This window comes from Pleurodeles waltl, chromosome 8, assembly GCF_031143425.1.
Source record: "Pleurodeles waltl isolate 20211129_DDA chromosome 8, aPleWal1.hap1.20221129, whole genome shotgun sequence".
Classification (NCBI taxonomy): Eukaryota; Metazoa; Chordata; class Amphibia; order Caudata; family Salamandridae; genus Pleurodeles; species Pleurodeles waltl.
The window spans coordinates 348,233,364-348,253,111 of NC_090447.1; the positions used below are offsets into that span (position 1 = coordinate 348,233,364).

Genomic DNA, 19,748 nt, shown 5'->3' on the forward strand with positions numbered 1-19,748 from the left:
CCACTTTTCCCCTACCTCATCTGCGATAACCCCTTGGAAAATGGCCTTGTAAGCATCCCACTGGACTAACACGTCCATCTCTGCTGTCACATTTCCCTTGAAATAGAGCTCCGTGGCCCTGCTAAGACAATCTACTACTGCTTCGTTCACCATGCCCCATGATGCCGTCCCTTCATTCCTGCCTTTTGGTTTAGTAGTCGCTATGGTATTGCTCAACGGGCAGTGATCAGAGATTCCAAGTGCGTAAAACTCTGCCTCTTCAAACCTATGTAGGGTTGGCAGGGGAGTCAAAAAGTAATCCAGAAGTGAATGAGTTAGTTGTGCCAGAGTAGTAAGAATAGCCCCTGTCCTTACTACGTAAGAACCACTGCATGTCTCTCAAACAAATAGCCTGCACAGTCTTCCCAGCTTTGGGGTTACAGAACTGTGTGGGGCAGGACATATCTAGTTGCCAGTGCATTGCTGTAATAAAGTCCCCTCCAATGACTGATGGTACCTGTGGAAGGTCGCATAGCAGTTTACCCAGAAGCCGTAAGGAGTCCGCTTGCAATCCTGGGGATGCATACATATTAATCAGTGCTACTCGTCCGCTTACGAAGTGCCTATGACCATCGAAAAAACATCCAAAATCAGACTGAGTCTGCCTCACCTGAAAGGGCAGGGACTTTCTCACCAATATTGCTGTCCCTCTACATAACAGCTTTGTCCCAGAGGAACACAGTTAGATCCCTTCAGATGCGTTTATCTGAGGAATACAACATCTGTACTGCATCAGTTAAGGGCCTCGGCCGCTAATCCCTTTTTGATTTTACTGACCAGCCCAATCACATTCCATGTTAGTTTACAAAAGGTGGTGGTTGGGGGGCTAATTTTTTTGTGGTCAGCCTTAAGTTAACGTCTTGCGTAACAGAGTCTATTTTAACCTTCAGCATTGTTTTGGCTTCCTGATAGGTTGCCAGGATAATGGATTTACGGGTCTCAAGACTGCCATCAGTTAATCGGGGACAGATGGTCGCCTCTCCTCGCTTCTGTACGGGCTGCACCATCTCCCGTCCGCCCTGGCACAAAGTTAAGTCCCTTTTAAAAGGTACCCATGGTACCAAGGGCCCTGTGGTCAGTGAAAGTCTCTAAGGGCTGCAGCATATAATATGCCACCCTAGGGGACCCTTCACTCAGTACATGCACACTGCCTGGCAGCTTGTGTGAGCTGGTGGGGAGAAAAAGAAAGTCAACTCTCAGAGTGCCATGCCCACAAACCACTGCCTGTGGCATAGGTAAGTTATCCCTCTAGCAGGCCTTACAGCCTTAAGGCAGGGTGAACTATACCACAGGTGAGGGCACAGCTGCATGAGCAATATGCCCCTACAGTGTGTCTACGTCCATTCTCAGACAAGTTAAGTGCAGAGTAGCCATATTCAGTATATGGTCTGGAAGTTTGTCATTACAAACTCCACAGCACCATAATGGCTAAATTGAATACTGGGAAGTTTGATATCAAACATATCCGCACAATAAACCCACACTGATGCTAATGTGGGGTTTACTGAAAAATGCACGCAGAGGGCATCTTAGAGATGTCCCCTATATATCACCCCAAATGATAGTGTAGGACTGATCGGTCTGTGCCAGCCTGCCAGTTTCAGACAAGTTTCTTACCACATGGTGTGCATGCCTTTGTAGACTCTGTGGTCAGAAACAAAGCCTCTCCTAGGTGGAGGTGCTTCATTCTTGCTCCTACAAGAACTGTAACACGTGGCGGTGAACCTCAAAGGCTCAAGCCTCGGGTTACAGTGCCCCACGACACACCAGCTAGTGGAGATGCCCGCCCCCCGGACAAAGCCCAACTTCTGGTGGCAAGTTTGGCGGGAAAATTAGGGAAAACATGGAGGAGCGACCACCCCAGCCAGAACCACCCCTAAGGTGTCCAGAGCTGAGGTGACCCCCTTCCTGCAGAATCCTGTATCTTGCTTTGGAGGATAGGAGTGGGCCACCCTCAGGGACAGTAGCCATTGGCTACTGCCCTCTGACCCCTAAAAAAAACCCTAAATCTAGGATTTAAAGGCCTTCCTGAACCCAGCTCACCAGATTCCTGGCACCCTACAAGAAGAAGGAATGCTGAGCTATAAACCGCAGCAGAGAAGAACGAAGACAACTGCTTTGGCCCCAGCCCTACCGGCCTGTCTCCTGCCTCAAAGAACCTGCAAGAAGACCAGTAGCGCGTCCAGCAGGCCCAGCAACCTCTGCCAACTCCAGAGGACTGCCCTGCAACCAAAAGGACCAAGAACTCCCGAAGACAGTGGCTCTGTCTAAAAGAAAGCTATAACCAAGGACTCCCACCTCACTCCAGATGCTCGAGTCCTGACCCCTGTGCCCCTGACGCCCACGGCCCGTGTCCAGGTGGTCCATCCAGCAAGTGAGGGTCCCCAGGCAATTGCTAACAAGAGCCTGGGTTGACCCCTCTACGACGACGCCTGCAGAGGGAATACCGAGGACCCCCATGACTGCGAGCTCTGGACGAAGATAATCAACACCTCAAGAAACACTGCACGGGCAGCCCCCAGGCTTTTGAGAAACTGACCCCCGGTGCAGCATCGACCAGCAGGCAGCCCTCCGCCCTGCCCCACCAGTGGTTTGACCGAGAAGCCCCACTGGACCTCGTCTGTAGCCTCAGAGTGATACCCGGGGTCCCCTCATAAATCTCCATTGAAAACCCAACGCCCTGTTTGCACCCTGCACCCGGCTGCCCTAGTGCCGCTGAGGGTTCGTGTTTGGTGCCTGCTTGAGGCCCCTCCAGCTCTCTCTACAACGCCCCTGGTCTGCCCTCCGAAACCACGGGTACTTACCTGCCAGCAGACCAAGTCCCGAGGGCCCAATGTCTCCATAGGAGCCAACATTAATTTGGTACTTCTTTGACCTCTGCACCCGACCTGCATTGTGTTGCTGGTGGTGGGTGTGTGGGGTTAACTTGAACCCCCAATGACGGACTACCTACACCCAGGAGATAAGAACTCTAAGTTGTATACTTAACTGCAAAGCTGTACTATCTTTTCTACCCCCAGGAACTGCTGCTGCAAAATGCAGTGTCCACTTTTAAAATAACTTTTTGCCATTTTAAGAAAAACTGTATACATTGTCGATTCTATTCAAAGTCCTTATCATATATATGCAAAGTACCTTTTATTTTATGTACTTGCCTGCAAACTGAATCTTGTGGTTCTAGAAATAAATTATAACATTTTTCTATATAAAATCCTATTGGTCTGGAGTTAAGTTATTGAGCGTGTCTTTCTTCTATTGCTTGTGTGCGTACAACACATGCTTAACACTACCCTCTGATAAGCCTAATTTCTTGACCACATTGCCACAAATAGAGCAATACTATTATCTATTTCAGCCTCTGTCAAGCCTCTTGGGAACCCCTGGACTCTGTGCACACTATATATCATTTTGATATAGTATATACAGAGCCAGCTTCCTATAATCACCTTAGAGCGAACCATGTTGTGAATGGCTAAGAGTTCATACCAACTGTCCCCTCAGTTCAGGATAGAAGGGTACACAATATCCCTTTGTGGGAAGAACACTCACTTTCTAGCGCCCAGGGCTGAAGTATCCCAATCAGTCCACCATAAACCAAAACAGAGGTCCAGGCATAACCATAACTGTTTAGGCCTTTCAGTGGTTGAGGAAAAAGGGCCAACATCTCAAAGCTCACCTGCCAGGTAACCGGAAGTTTTCCAATCTCCAGCCCAACCCCACAAGACATGAATCTTGAGTATCGGCAGGTCCAATATGCAATACGCAGGTGGGTGGACAGAAGGGTGGGTATCCAGCCCTCAACCCCCATTCTCTTCTCAGGTGGAGGGGCACTGAGATCCCACCCTTTAGAGTATCCACAAGAAGAAGGCAAGATACTACGTCCATGGCTGCCCTCCTCGACTGAGTCCTCCAATGTGCTCCCTCCTTCAAGACTGCCAAATTAGGGTACGCTAGTGCAGCTGATCAATGCTGCTCGGCTCTGTCTGCCACTGGGCAGCACCACAATGTTGGTGGAGAGGCCCTGGCAGCTCCCATGACTGTCATGTTGGCCCCCACTGGTAAAAAAAAAAAAAAAGATAATAAAATGATCTATACACCTAGTGTATAGTGTTAGTTCTTGCTGTCTACAGCATCTGCCAGAAAATGACTGGGGGGGAGGGGCCAAGGGAAGCAAAGTGCCCCAGCCCACAGGTAAGCAGATCTGGGTAGGGCAGATGGAAACCAAGATCCTGGGTCATGTCCCCTACATGGGGAGCACAGGAGTCTCCGTTATACCCTCGGCCTTAGCTTGCTCGACAGCAGACCAAGATGGCAACCTCCCACACCCTCAGCCACCTCCAGGGGCTGCAAAGCTCTACCCTGCAGTCTCTCACAGTCCAGGTGGAGGGAAACCCAGATCCTACTCTGTGCCCCCAACAGGGTGCCGCTGGCTCCTCAGTTCTCTTGGCCTCCACTCGCTCTGTGGCAAGCCAAAATGGCGACTTCCTTTCCCTAACCGCACCCATGGGACCGCACAGCTCTCCCCTGCCATCTCTCACAGTCCGCCCAAGGGCCAGTGATCAGTCCTGGAGCCCCCAGTGGTACACTGGTGCTCAATCCTCAACGGTGACTCCAGTGGGGGTGCAGGATCCTAGTGCTCCAAGCGGCCAACACCTTCCCATGCCAGTCCACACCCTTCAAGAAACTAATTTGAAGTAAGATTAAACAGTTAATTTTTACTGCTAGGTTTTCTGAAGAGAGGTTGAACACTCAGACTTCTCAAACGCTCCGGGATAAGAGCCTGGCACTTTCTGATAAAACATTTAACAACTAAACCAAAACCCAAAAACAGTTGGTATATGTGAGCACCTATTGCACTGCCAATCATATAAACACAATTGTTAAACATAAGCATCTTGGTCAGGCAGTACCTGCAATCCCCGGGGAAACAACGGTTTGCTTCTAGGAGGCTTTAATATTAGGTATTTGTTGGTCAGGTCGATTTTACCTGCAGAAAGTTCCCCCCACTATTTTAATTCAATGGATACTACCACCAATACCTAGCCACTATAAGTGTGGCAAACGTAGCACATTTTTTGCTCTAAGACAACATTTTTAAAGCATGACCACACTGAATGTCCTTGGAAACAATTTACTAATGGTAATTAAGCAAATTATATTTGTGCAAGACGGTGTTTCTGTGGCATCATATGTGTAGGACAGACCATAAAAAAAAATAATGCTTGGTATGTTAAGCATCGGAGAAGGAGCTGATCAACACCACCAAGAGCTGCCAAGTTGTGGAAAAGACCATGTCCAACCTGTGAGGAGATATATCAACAATCCGCAGTGGGTGGACAGTGGCAAACATGCACAATATGGACTCAATGAATACAAGGAATGGAGTTAAGTGGCTATTTTTAACTGAATTTTATGGGTATATATTCCACCTATGTTTGTGCAGTGAAAGGTGATTGTTTATTGATTGTGTGTACGACAGATTATCACTTTAGTCAGCCTGGTGTGGGTACATCATGTAATGTGTGGGACTTGTTTCATTCTTCATATAATAGTTTCTTCTTGTACAACTGGAGAAATTATCAACCTTCTTGTATTCTCATCGCCCAGATGACTAGTTTTGACACAGATTTTGGATTTATTTTTGCATTCCTTAGTCTAATACCCCCCACAGAATCTACATTAAAGTACATTTTGTAGCTTTTTTCCCCAAATTTCAATTTGCCACTAGCGAAACTGATTCGATGATTAACTCTGGACAATTTTTCAAGTTACAGGATTCATGCCTATTGCTTCACAGCATAATCTTTCTATTTCTACCATTGCAGTTTGTAGTTGCTACAATTCTCATTAATGAGATCGTTAAGTCAATTTCAGCATATACACTAGCTTATTTCATTTCAATATAGGGTATTGGTTTTGTGAGTTTTTTCCCCCTGTGTAGTGTGCACACTTATGTGTCCACTAATGAGTCTATTTATGGAGTACACGCATGTGCATCGGTAGCTGCATCTTGATAATGAAAGTTTCAAGCAATAGCACTGTAAAGTCTTTATTACTCCTGAAGCCACCTGAGGGTACTGGTTTCATTCCTAGGGGTATAGGCTTATTTTCATGAATTTACTCAGTTGTTTTCATTACATCTCATTGATCCATTGTAATTTATCACTCTGCTGGCCCAAAGACTAGTCTACCAGTCTGAGAAAGTGGTAATAAATATATTATCCTGTCCCCTTTTTACTGCAAGGATGACATTTATGCAGTTCCTTCATGTTTCCTTACTTTTGTTTCTAGAATCCTAAATTGTGTTTAATTCATGATAAGCGGCTGATACCCGTATGTTTGGTTTCTGTAGCATTCCTCACAATTTTTCATTAGTGATGCTTTCTATTCCCTCACCTTGTATTTCAAAATCATTACTAAATCCTTGGGTGGAAGTAGAAATTCCCTTTTCTTCTACAATCATGCCCTATGCATTCCAATATTATTTGGTATTGATTTTCATTATCATCAACATTTCAGACTGCAACTACTATTTCTTTTTTGGTCTGATGAGGACCCTAATTTAAGTCTTTCCCATAGGGTCATAAAAATATTCCCAGATGATAGCTCAAACTCATACTTCATTTTTGCTGTGCACTGGTCTATACTGTTATTCACCTATGCTTTCACAATTCTCATGCACTGCACCGTTTTCTTATTAGGATCGCCTTGATGATTGTATATACTCCCTTTGAGAACAGCATTACCGGCTTGTGGATACTCTCACAGTATTTGTTAAATAATTCTGAATGTGGTGCTTTATATTTATTGCCTTTCATGCAAGTAATTTACATTGGAGGTACATAGATTGATTTATCGTAATCTGCTAAAAGTATCTGTGAATGACACTTAAGGATCTATTGTTTTCAATAAAGTATTTTTAATATCAACAACAAAATAAAACTAAATAGAATACACCGGGCAGTCTTACTTACAATGTTCTGGGCTTTTAGTAACCTGACACTTCATCATGATACCCATAAGTGTCTTCTAACTACTGAATAAGCCTATCTAACCACACAACCTGTATGGCAAAACTACAATAAACCTTAGTGTGGTAAGGGAATTTTATTATTGCACTGCTTATTTTGAACTTCCAACACTTTTTGTAGGTTTTCCTAAGTTTCATAAATAATGTTTTCTGTGTTTGGCCTTGTAGTGTCATTTGCAGTGTGCTCCAATCGCTAACCTGAATTCCTGGTGTGTCACAGATTCCTGCATTAGGTTTTGCAGCAAAGTCAACTGCATGTAGGCATATGGTAAGTCCCCAAGGCAAGCTTTCTTGTGGCTTGAATCACTGCCTTTTTAAAGTCTGCAAAGTTCACTAGTTTTGTAGTCCATCATAATTCCCAGTGGCTTTTGCTCTTCACTCAACCCACACCAATAACATAATCCGTCACTGATTTAACTCAGGGTTTCTTCACCCTAAAGTTAACCTATGATGGTCTTTTTTTATGTTTCTCCTGCTGATACAGAAGATCAATTTTAAGGACTTTTTCCACTTCAGTGCTCACGGTTAAGGATGATCTTCTACGTTGAGGGTCCTCGATATTTAGGGCATCAGAAAATCATAAAGATCTTTTTTAAATGTCAAGGCTAAGTACTATACGCCTCCCTCAACATCAGGTCTTTCCCGATTACAAGAAAAACAGAGTGAAGACCAGAACCTGCCTGTCAACAGGTTCCTGGGCTTAGGAAAATTGAAAATGCAGTGAACAGCGTAATTGTTTCATTAAAACACATTTGGCATATAAATATGAAATTTCAAAGCCCTGCCTTTATGTCTCCTCGGAAGTGTGGGAAAACACAAAATTGCCTCCAAAATGTGCACTGCAGATTTAAGTATATGGGACTCTCCTGCCCCTTGCTGGCAATCTTGCATACTTCCTTAATTTGTAAAAGGTTGAAATAAAACTAGTTTAGGAAGAAACACACAAAGTGATTTTTAAACTCTTCCTTGATTTTCAGAGGGTGTCTTTTTCGACATAAAGACTTATGTTTATTTTATGAGAAATTAAAATGTGGTAATGATGCCTGTACTAAGCAGTATTTTACAGGGTGTTTCATTTGTTCTGAAAACAAATTCTGGAATCCCACATGTGGGTTGGAATAGATCATGTTTACGCTCTCATTTTTGTCTGTGATATTTGCATCCAACATATGTGCCAGGCTTAAAGCTATAAACTACGGCTGCCCCTTAATCACATTTGCATGGGCGTTCTAAAGACGGCTAAAAAACTAAGTGTAGCATTCCTTGCCACCTTAAGCAATGTATTACATTACATATGCAACAGGTGCCAACAATTTAGAAGCATGTGATTGTGGTGCCACAGAATACAATTACAGTTGACTCCTTGGTTTTGTCAGATTATCACCCAATATTTCTTCTCATTTTCCCAACTAAACATTTGAACGGTATAATCAATGTCCAGCTCTCCCTTTTTCAAAAAAGATTTTTCACAAGCCGGTTTTAAACCAGCACATTCCACTCCTTGATTTACGGCTAGTCGTGAATAGGGGAGGGTGTAGCCACTTTCTTTTTTGTCTAGGATCTTTCTGTAAGCTTCAATACAGTCTTCCATTCCATTTTTTTTAGACCATCTTCGTGAAGAAAAGGTCATCTGCATAGTTGGCTTTTTTTCTTTTTCACTCCACTCTCGGCACTCTTCCATCTTTAGTTCCATAGCTGTCACCCCTTAATCCCGTGCATCAAAAGCCAATTTGCACTACTGGCTCTCCTCATTTACTTATAAAGCTTCTTCTGTTCACAAACTGTCGACACTCAATGGCAATACATCTGTTAACCTGGAACACTCTTTCAAAAATACATTCCAGCTACTGTCAACTGCTTGGTGTCTAGTTCACTGAAACCTAACTCTGATAAAAAAAGAGATAGTCATAAAAAGGTGTCATTCCCATTCTCCAGTCCACAGAGTGACAGCCTGGTGGAATTGTGGAGAGGGGAGGAGACAGTGAAGGAATTACCTACTTGGAAAATTAAACTTCTTCCTTTGTAGTAGTGGAAGTGGAATTTGAAAATATTAATACAATAATACTGATAAGATCAGCTTACCACTGGGAGAAGTTACTGTGCTGCCATGAAAGGAAGCATAGTCTTTATCAGCTAGTAAAATCTCAAAGAACTAAAAACTGTCAGGATATGTTGGTCACTTACAACTTTGTAAAGCAACAATACAAAGCAAAACATATAGAAAGAAAGACAAAAACAAGAGCCTGCATGGAAGAGAGCGCAACAGAGGAGGATAAGAATATAAATAGATATAAATAATTTAATTAGCAATCAGTTGAGGCCTTTTTGCTTCCATGCACAAAGTACAAAATGAGCAAAAGTTAACATGAGTTTAATCAGAACCACTGAAATTATGTGATTCTGCTGCTTTAACATTTTCCACATAATTAAGGCTTAACCGTACTAGCCACATTATCCACTACCTGCTGTAGAATGGCCACGCAAAGGAAGTCCCTATGCAAAGGTTAACTGTCACCTTTCAGTTGCCGACTGCTGCGGTCAGGTGTTACACTGGTTCTAATGAGGGCAAACATGAGCATTAGCAATAACCCAATTTGATGTGGCGCCTGTGGAGGGCAACCTCTAACTAGAAGAAACTCTCCATACTGGTAAATATTGCATTTTGGGTTTGCTGGTCCACGTATACTAGGATGACAAAACTAATAGTGGCTTACACTTCTGAACTTCCATTGTAGAATGTAGATGGGTTAGATAAAGTAGGGTGAAAACACAGTAGGTGGTGGAAATATAGGTTGGGGGCAGGACAATTACAGACTTATCCATGCCATACACCAGACATAGCAAACTTATCTGATAAGAACCCTTAGATTAGTTGTTTTGACTATTACATTGAGTACAGGACGCAAAGCAGTGACTCAAGTGTAGGTATCCATAAATCAGGGTCACTGTGAATGAATATCACCGCAACTCAGTTGGGAAACACTTAAACAAAACATTTAAAAAGACTGAGTGGAACAGGATTTAGAGATTCCCCAAAAAAGCATCTATAAATGCAAGATTTCAAAATACAGCTTAGCTTTCTACATAAGACGTATGCAATCCCTAGGCAACTGCACTGTATCAACCCCAATAAACCAAATACTTGTCATAGATGAAGATAGGAGATTGAATCATTGTTCCATGTGACATGGTTATTGCAGGAAACTGGCACTTGTTGCAGTTACCACCCCTAAATGTTTTGCCTGACATTGATGCTGACGTGACAGTGTGTGCTGGGATCCTGCTAACCAGGCCCCAGCATCAGTGTTCTTTCCCTAAATATGTACCATTGTTTCCACAATTGGCACACCTCTGGCACACAAATAAGTCCCTTGTAAAAGGTACCAGTGGTACCAAGGGCCCTGTGACCAGAGAAGGTCCCTAAGGGCTGCAGCATGTGTTGTGCGCCCCTAAGGCACCCCTCACCTAACATATGCACACTGCCGTAGCAGATTGCGTGTGTTGGTGGGGAGAAAAATGCAAAGTCGGCATGGCATCCCCTCAGGGTGCCATGCCCACAAAACACTGCCTGGGCATAGGCAAGTCACCCCTCTAGCAAGCTTTACAGCCCTACTGCAGGGTGCACTATACCACAGGTGAGGGCATAGCTGCATGAGCAATATGCCCCTACAGTGTCTAAGTCTGTTCTTAAACATTGTAAGTACAGTGTGGCCATATTAAGTATATGGTCTGGGATTTGTCAAAACGAACTCCACAGATCCATAATGGCTACACTGAATACTGGAAAGTTCGGTATCAAACTTCTCAGCACAATAAACCCACACTGATGCCAGTGTTGGATTTATTAAAAAATGCAAACAGAGGGCATATTAGAGATGCCCCATGTATTTTACCCAATCCTCTAGTGTAGAACTGACTGGTCTGTGCCAGCCTGCCACTAAGATGAGTTTCTGATCCCTTGGGGTGAGAGCCTTTGTGCTCTCCGAGGCCAGGCACAAAGTCTGCTCTGAATGGAGGTGTTTCACACCTCCCCCCTACAGGAACTTTAACACATAGCGGTGAGCCTCAAAGGCTCAGGCCTCATGTTACAGTGCCTCAGAGCACACCAGCTAGTGGAGATGCCTGCCACCTGGACAAGCCCCCACTTTGGACGTCAAGTTCGGCGGGAAACTTGAGAAAAACGAGGAGTGACCATTTCAGCTGGGACCACCCCTAAGGTGTCCAGAACTAAAGTGACCCACTCCCTGCAGAATCCTTCATCTTAGTTTGGAGGAAAAGGAACAATAGGGATATGAATGTGCCCCTTCCCCAAGGGGAGTGGACACAACCTCAGGGACAGTAGCCATTGGCTACTGCCCTCTGACCGCTGCAACGCCCCTAAATCTTGTATTTAAGGGCTTCCCTGAACCCAGCTCGCCAGATTCCTGACAACCTTACAAGAAGGAGGACTGCTTAGCTGAAACCCCAGCAGAGAAGGAAAGGAGACAACCAACTTGGCCCCAGCTCTACCGGCCTGTCTCCTACTTCAAAGGACCTGCAGAATAAAAGCGACACGTCCTGCTAGTCCAGCGACCTCTGAAAAACCTCCAGAGTACTGCCTGCATCACAGAGGATCAAGAACTCCCGTGGACAGCAGCCCTGTCCATATAAGAACAGAAAAATAAACCTATTCTGAAGGACTCCCACTTCACTCCAGTAGCATGAGTCCTGACTACTTTGCATCCGACGCCCATGGCCTGTGTCCAGGTGGTCCACCCAGCCAGAGAGGGTCCCCAGGCAATTCTGAGCAAGTGCTCACCCTGGGTTGACCCCTCCACCCCTGTACGACGCCGCCTGCAGAGGGAATCCCAAGGACCCCCTAACCGCGAAAGCTCCGGGCGAAGATACCAGATGCCAAAGGACCCACTGCACTCTCAACCCCCAGGCCTTGGAGAAACCGACACCCAGTGCAGCAATGATCAACAGGCGGCCCTCTTCTATGGCTGACCGGTGGTGTGACCAGGACACCCCCAGGACCTCGCCTGCAGCCTCTGAGTGACCCCAGGGTCCTCTCATAGACCAGCACTGGGAGCCCGACATCCTGTTTGCACCCTGCACCCGGTCGGCCCTGTGCATGTTTGGTGCCTACTTGTGGCCCCTCCAGTGCTCTTCTAATCCCCCCCCTGGTTTGCCATCCGAGCCTCGGGTACTTACCTGCTGGTAAACTGAAATCAGAGTACCCCCGGTCTCCATATGAGCCCACATTAAAATTGCTCAACTTTGACCTCTGCACCCAGCCAGCCCCATGTTGCTGGTGGTGGGTGCTTGGGGTTAACTTGAACCCCCAACGGTGGACTACCTATACCCTGGAGACTGGAACTGCAAGTTGTGTACTTACCTCTAAAACCGTACTTTATTTTCTTCCCCCAGGAACTGTTCAGAAAATGCAGTGTCCACTTTTAAAATAGATATTATCTGTTTTCTTAAAAACAGTTTACTCCATTAAAGTAAAACAAAGTTGCATTGATGTCTATGCTAAGTAGTTACCTGCAACAGTATTTACTTCCAAACTGAATCTTGTGGTTCTAGTAATAAAGTAACAAAAATATATTTTTCTATATAAAATCCTAATTCTCTGGAGTTAAGTCACTGAGTGTGTGTTATTTCTATCGCTTGTGTGTGTACAATAAATGCTTAACACTATCCTCTGATAAGCCTAACTGCTCGACCACACTACTACAAACAGAGCATTAGTATTATCTATTATTGCCTCTGTCAAGCATCTTGGGGAACCTCTGGACTCTGTGCACACTATATCTCATTTTGATAAAGTATATACAGAACCAGCTTCCTACATTCATCTCTTAAACTGCAAGACTAGTGTAAGGCAGTCAAAGCATCATCAAAAAACAGACTGGAGGGACTAGTTTATAGAACCCAGTGCTGGGACCTTTTACTTGGGAAAATGCTGTGACCCAAGGCAAGTAAGGCAGAATGTACACTTTTCCACACCTGGTGCTATCATTTCCCCCCCAAAAAAACAGAAATATGTAGGTGTAGAAAATCGCCATGCCTTCCCAGGGTGACAAGGCAGGACTGGGATCCCAAAGTAGGCCTAGCACTTTTGTCACACTGGCCCCCTGCAAACGGGATTGGGAGCTGTAGGGGGGGGGGGGGGGGGGGGTAGTTTGCAAGTGTGAGGCACCAATGCTTTTGGTACTGGCGGCAGATATTGCAGCACCACCCACTGCAAAACCGGCCCCCATACTCCCAGGGAAACACCCGTTACCCGCTACAGCCAGTCCAGCCCTGGAGGGTTGTAGGACAGTAACCAACAAAGGTTAATTGGCTAGAATAAAGAGTGCGAAGATGAGCTCCACAGATAAGGAACAAACACAGGAAGTAGTTACAGTAGAATACACTACAGGGGTGGTACTTACCTTCATGACACCCTGATCGATAATACTGATTGCAGTTAACCACAGAGAATTAAGCACGGGATCAATGTCAACCAATTTTATATATAAAACTAAGGAGCTGGGACTTTCTCATTTTCCAATAGCACACACCACTTTACAATCATTCAAACATTACACACATCTCCTTAAGCAGGCAGAAAAGTATCAGGGCAGAAAGGTATGTTTTTTTCAACTTCCATTCTTTTGGTTGCAATCTGAAGAGCATAGTCTAGAATGGCTTACTTGATGCCAGTGTTTTAAATGGATTGGGTGGGTGCACATTTTTTTTTCAAGTAAGAAAATATTTTTCACGTTCTTTTGTGGCCCTAAGCACTGACTTCTCGTCATTATATACAATTTCTTATCATTTGTCTGAAATTTTGAGTAATTATGCACACGCAAGGAATATAGTACGTATCCTGTACGCATCTATTCAGGACATGTACTGCTGTAAACTTGCATGCTCTGTGTACTCCTGCCATCTAGTGTTGGGTCCAGATGTGTGCAAGTCGTTTTTTTTCGAGGAAGTCTCGAGGTATGAGGCAAAGTGACTCTCTCCTGGTGATAATGCAGATGGGCATCGACTCCATTGTTAGACTGTTTTCCTGAAGGCAGGTGAGAATGGACTGAGTAAGCATAAATAAAGAGATGTCTATGCAAATGAGACTGTAGAAAGGACCAGCAACTACTACAGGTGTCAGTGGAGGAGTGTGGGCGCATCTGAATCTACAGCACTACATGCCACGAACAGGTGCTTACAGGGTAACATACTCCGTTCAAGGCATGTGTGCCTGTAGATACACATGCTCTATGTAGACTGTAAAGCAGTGTCCTCTAAATGCAGTGACCAGCCTGTGGGTGCTGTAGCTGTTTTGTAGCACTGTCTGTCCTACATTAGCTTGTTGGCGTGCTAGAACATCCGCACAATAATGTTTAGTGAAAGTGTGTGGTGCAGACCATGTAGCTGTCTTCTAAATGTCAGCTACTGGGAAGCTGCCTAGAAAAGACATAGAAGCCCCTCTTTTACGAGTAGAGCATGCTCTTCAAGGTATACGTTGTGGCATAACATGTCTGAATACATTTCATTATCCATCTAGAAATGTCTGATTTAGATATGGGTTTCCTTTATGATGGGGCAAAAAAGCAACAAAGTTATTTGGTTTTACAGAAATCTTTGGTTCTGTCAATGTAATACACGACAAATCGCAAGATTGATTTCCTTTGGATTTGCATGCCTGATTTCTCCATGGTTTTGAGTGAGAAGGTCTGGGTTGAACCCAAGCTTCTAGCAGGGGAACCGCAGAGAGCTCAAGCAGTGTGGTGAACCATAGTTGACAACCCTAAGTGGAAGCTACTGGAATAAAGGTGAGAGATGTTTGTCTGACCTTTGGAACCACTAACAGAAGGAGAGGGATAGGTGGAAAAGCGTAGGCAAATATCCCTGACCAGTTCATCCTTACAACACTGCCCTTAGTAGGTGTGGGAACATGGAGGCGAAGTTTAGGCATTTTGCGTTGTCTGCGGATGCAAATAGGCCTATCTGTGGAAACCTCCACCTGTTAAAATATGGGAGGACGACTTAGGAGATGATTTCCCACTCATGAACTTGTTGCCACATCCTGCTGCGGAGGCCAGCAAAATCATTGTCGTTCCCTGGGAGGTGTTCAACTAATAAGTGGATCTTGTGACATATCAACCAATGCCAAATGGTCTGAGCAGGGCAAAATAACTGTAGAGAGTGTTGTAGCTTGAAGCCAGATATCCACAGCCAACAATGTCCGCACAGAAATTCACCTGTATTATTCCTCTAACAGCTGTATCTGCTGAATCTATGGTGCACCTGATAGAATTGTTGGAAATGACCTTTCCATCTTGTACAATTTCCTGTCCCCTTTGGCGCCTCCGATTAGCCCGCTGCCGGGCTTTGGAAACAACCAAAGAGTCCGGCGAAAGTTGCCCTGTGCTATAAACAGGATATATATATATATATATATTTATATATATATTTATATATATTTAAACAACCCTGATTAAAACAATCCTGGGAGCTATTATGCAAGCTTGTGCAGGGTCTTTAACAATATTGTCTGTGTGACACAGCATGCCTTTCAGCATAGGGAGGTATTGGGAGGCCCTAGGAAATCCTCCTGAATTGGATCCTTATGTAAGGAGACCTGGTGACAGGTTGCAGCCCTACTGACTAGTTCTTGACATAAATGTGTGTATTCAGGTGGGGGGAGAGGGGTCTTGGTGGGATATAAATGTGGGTCAGTATCCCACAGATGATCTACATCCTAATTTGTCCAAGGATCTGTGGGCTGTGGTGTGCCATTAAGATAATCGACAATCCCAAGGCCACCTGTGAAAGAAGGAGGTGATCCCTGTCATGTAATGTCTAGGGGTCGCTCTGAGAGTGAGGTGGTGGAGGGAAGGCTGGTGGAGATGGAGGTAGAGGAGGATGCTGGGCAATAGTAGGCTTGTCCTTATGCCTTTCTCCTTTCTAGAAAGTACCGGCACGTCTATTCCTTCCTCAAAAGGAAGTTAGGCACTTTGATGGCAGTGGTGCCACCACTACTTTCTTGGGTAACATACAGCCAGTCGGGCTGCATATGCAGTTTTTTTTGTTGCTTTGGATCGAGCCAATACAGCATTGTTTGGAGGACTGGTTCTGGCACCAGTGCTGAGGTTTTTAGTGCCCAAAGTTCGGAGTCGAGGAAGTTGGTGCCGGAGTGTTCAGAGTCGAAGAATCAGATGGACGGTTCCAAGCCAAAGATGGCCGGCTCGGGCGGTAGTAGATGGCTTTGCCTTCGGTGCAGAATCAGAGGGCGGGGCGCCCACAGCAGATGGTCGGGTGCCTACCATGGCCTGTTGGAAGTGGTGGCCTGGGGGTCTTTTGTTTGGTTGGAACAAAGAGTTTCTTGGTTATCAGGACGGGGACATTTGTAGTCATGGTATGTTGACCCGTGGGAGATACTCCATATGGAGGTCGATCTCAAGCTCTGGCTCAAAGCTGGATTTTCTACTGAAAAGGCCTCCTCTCTGGCTTCAGAGGCTTCATGGAGCTCTTCCTTCCCTTCCATGACATCCTGTTGTCCGATGATGTCAGGTGTCTGTTCTATTTCCCTGTGCTGCATTTCCTTATAATGCGCTCTTTGAGCCCGTAAGATATTCTTCGATCAGAACGATCAGCAGGCCTTGCAGTCTACTTCCCTGTGATTGGGAGACAAGCACAGGTTGCAAACTGTATGCAGGTCGGTCCTCGGGTACTTAGCGTAGCACATGGGACAAAAACGGAATGGAGTCTGTTCCATTAGCAGCGCCTTCTTAGTCGATACTGAAGAGATGGAAGGTTTGGTCGAAAGTGGTTGAGTGTGTTGAACCAACAGGTGATAGTTTTCCATCTAGTTCTATACGCAAAGATGGAAACAAGTCAGAGAACAATACTGACAATGGTAAGGGTGGCGTATGAACCAAAAAGAGCCTGAAAAGGTCTTGAACAGGAGCTCAGTAATGCATGTCAAAACCCGATGGCGGAATTAAAACAATCTAACAATGGAGTCAATGCCCAAGTGCATTATCACAAACAAAAGGAGTCACTTTACCTCATGACTCGAAAAACTTCTTGCACACATCCAGACCCAACATCAGATGGCAGGAGTATGCAGAGCATGTTTATCTACAGCCACAAATGACTATTTCGCACACCCCTAAAAAGTGGGCTAGCATTAGTTAGACCATCTTCAAGTTTTGCACCTAAGTAACCAAAAAAATGGCTGACATTTGAAACCCTTTATCTTTAAGAAAATAGAAATGCTATATGTAATCTCGACACTACATGCAAGCAAACGGTAAACCACTGTTTCATAGTGTTGCACTTTAAAACTATCCAATAAAACCAGGATCCTTCAAAAAGCATTTAGTGAGTAAAGATGAAATTCAGGACAGTTGTCTTTTTTTAGAGATTCATTATTACAACTCTTCAAACAAAATGTAGTTTTATTTCAGAGTGCTTCTACACAATATGGTCAGTCACTACCATTTGAATCCATTAGTAAATCTTTAGACAATAAGAGTGGTGCTAGACTGTGAGCTGCAGATGACGGTTGAGGTGCTTTTGCTTTTAGAAAATAGGCTGCGGATGGGAAATTACATAAAAATAATGACCTCACCCTACAGCGAGAGAGAACCTTTTTTCTTAAAAAAAATAAATAAATAAATGAATTAAAAAAAACTGAAAAGGAATTTAAATAAAAAAAACACTTCAAAAGAAAGAGGAAAAGAGAAAAATGGACCAAGAAAGAACATTACCACCAACTCACAAAATCCACAAATGTGAAACAAGCAGAAAAGAGATGCTACAGTTAACAGGATTCACAGACAAATTGTTTTTCAAATATAAAATGTTGGACAGTACCCATCATGAAACTGCAACTTTTGATAAAAATGTTTGGGCATGCACAGAACCTCATTAAGTAAAAGTTAAAGGAACGTGTCTGGTTTTAAATTGTGCAAAAAAACTGAAATGTTATTAAATCAACAAAACTGAGATACAACATGATGAACCTTTAAAGAGGTTTAATTTCTCACCTAAAAATATTCTAATTCTTAAAAAAGAAAATTGACATTATTAGTGGTTCTTCACAAACCTGGACATTGGTAGAATTGTTCGCTCTTCATGGTAGTCACTGTCACATTCTGTTATATACTCCCGCAAAACTGTCAATACACGAACCATTCTTATGGCTTCCTGTCTTGCACAGTTAATACTGTCTTTGTCGCCATCCAAAACACACAAGGTATCATAAGAGGCTTTCAAACGATCAAAGCATGACTGAATGAAGTCTTCATGGATTTCCACCTGAGACAAAGCAAAGGTGGAGAAAGATTAACCACAATTAAAAAGAAAATATCAATTTTACACTTAAGTATGGTCAACACATCCTTATGTACAGCCCACTATTTCAATGCTGACAAACTACGTAGGAGAGACACATTTTCAAGTGTGCATTCTGTTTGTTTATGCCTTTAGGTCAGAAAGTCTATAAAAAGGCAGTAAGTCTATCGGATGTTAAACTGGATTCCAAATCTGATAGACAACTGGGTAACAGATTTATGTATACAACATAACACTGGTGGAAAAAGTAAGCTGATGGCTCCTACAATTCAAAAGTGGTTCATGCAAATCACATTTCATTCATAACCACAGTCAGAAGGGCAATAGTGGTGGGTATTTGTACCGAGATCAAATGTACATGCATGACTTTTCTAAACACTGTCTGTTCCTCTTACTATGTATAATAAGATACCTCCCTACTTAACGGAACTGCTACCGAATATTAGGATGGTACCTTAACTCGGCAGACCTGCTGGGATTAAGAGTAGGGCAATTTGAATAAAATACCAGTTACAAAAAGTGTGAGTTTTGCAGAGGTAGTCCTCCGCACTCAATTAAAGATAATCAAACTCAGACTTAGATGATGACAGAAAAAATTAATTCCAATTTATTCCAGATGAAAACAAGAAGTAAAGTGCCACAGTCAGCCAAAATAAGCATCTAGAAGAATCCTTACTTGGCTAAGATGTCCCATCTCAATAGAATCCAACTAGCTCCCTACATAATCTGGAATCACCCTATGTGTAAAATCTATTCCTTATTAGAACATTGGAATGCTGGGGGCTCCATTGAAAACAATGGAGTGCTGCGGGCTTTTACTTGCCGGTAAAAGCCCGCAGCGCCAGCATTCCAATGTTCGCTTTGTTCACAGCAACAGCTGTGAACAAAGCCTCACGGAGCCCGAGGGGATTTTAATCCCCTCAGGCTCCGTGAACATTTTTTTTTTTTAATAGAACATTCTGCCCTGAGTGGCAGAATGTTCTAATAGCCTTAGAACCCGCCGTAGCGGGCTCTACCGGCTATTAAAGACCCTCTCCCTTGTTAAATGCCCTCGCCTTCGGCTCTGGCATTTAACGCGGGGAGCGGGCCTTTAATAGCCGGTAGAGCCCGCTATGGCGGGTTCTAAGGCTATATTATAAAAGGAAAGTGAACACAACAGAATGCCTTTTAGTTTAGAGAAATTCTCAAGGACACCTTGAGCATACTCCTAAAGTATCAACGGGTTGTACTTGTTCTCACAGCCTATCCACTAAGACTTTGACCAGCTCAAGTTTAAAAATAATGTCTCTCCTGTACAGACCTCTCCTTTGGTTCCCAGTTGAACAGCAGCAGGAATGAAAGATTCTCT

The 19,748-nt window shown here is 44.1% G+C and overlaps 1 protein-coding gene across 4 annotated transcripts in view; it reads right to left on the reverse strand.

The window, feature by feature from the left end:
- USP9X (ubiquitin specific peptidase 9 X-linked) overlaps positions 1–19,748 on the reverse strand; it is a 1,493,361-nt gene that overhangs the window by 800,776 nt on the left and 672,837 nt on the right. For all 4 annotated transcript variants that reach the window (XM_069204214.1, XM_069204212.1, XM_069204215.1 and 1 more), the window contains exon 18: positions 18,153–18,364. In XM_069204214.1, coding sequence (XP_069060315.1) covers positions 18,153–18,364 — 212 coding nt within the window. The remainder of the gene's footprint in view (positions 1–18,152; positions 18,365–19,748) is intronic.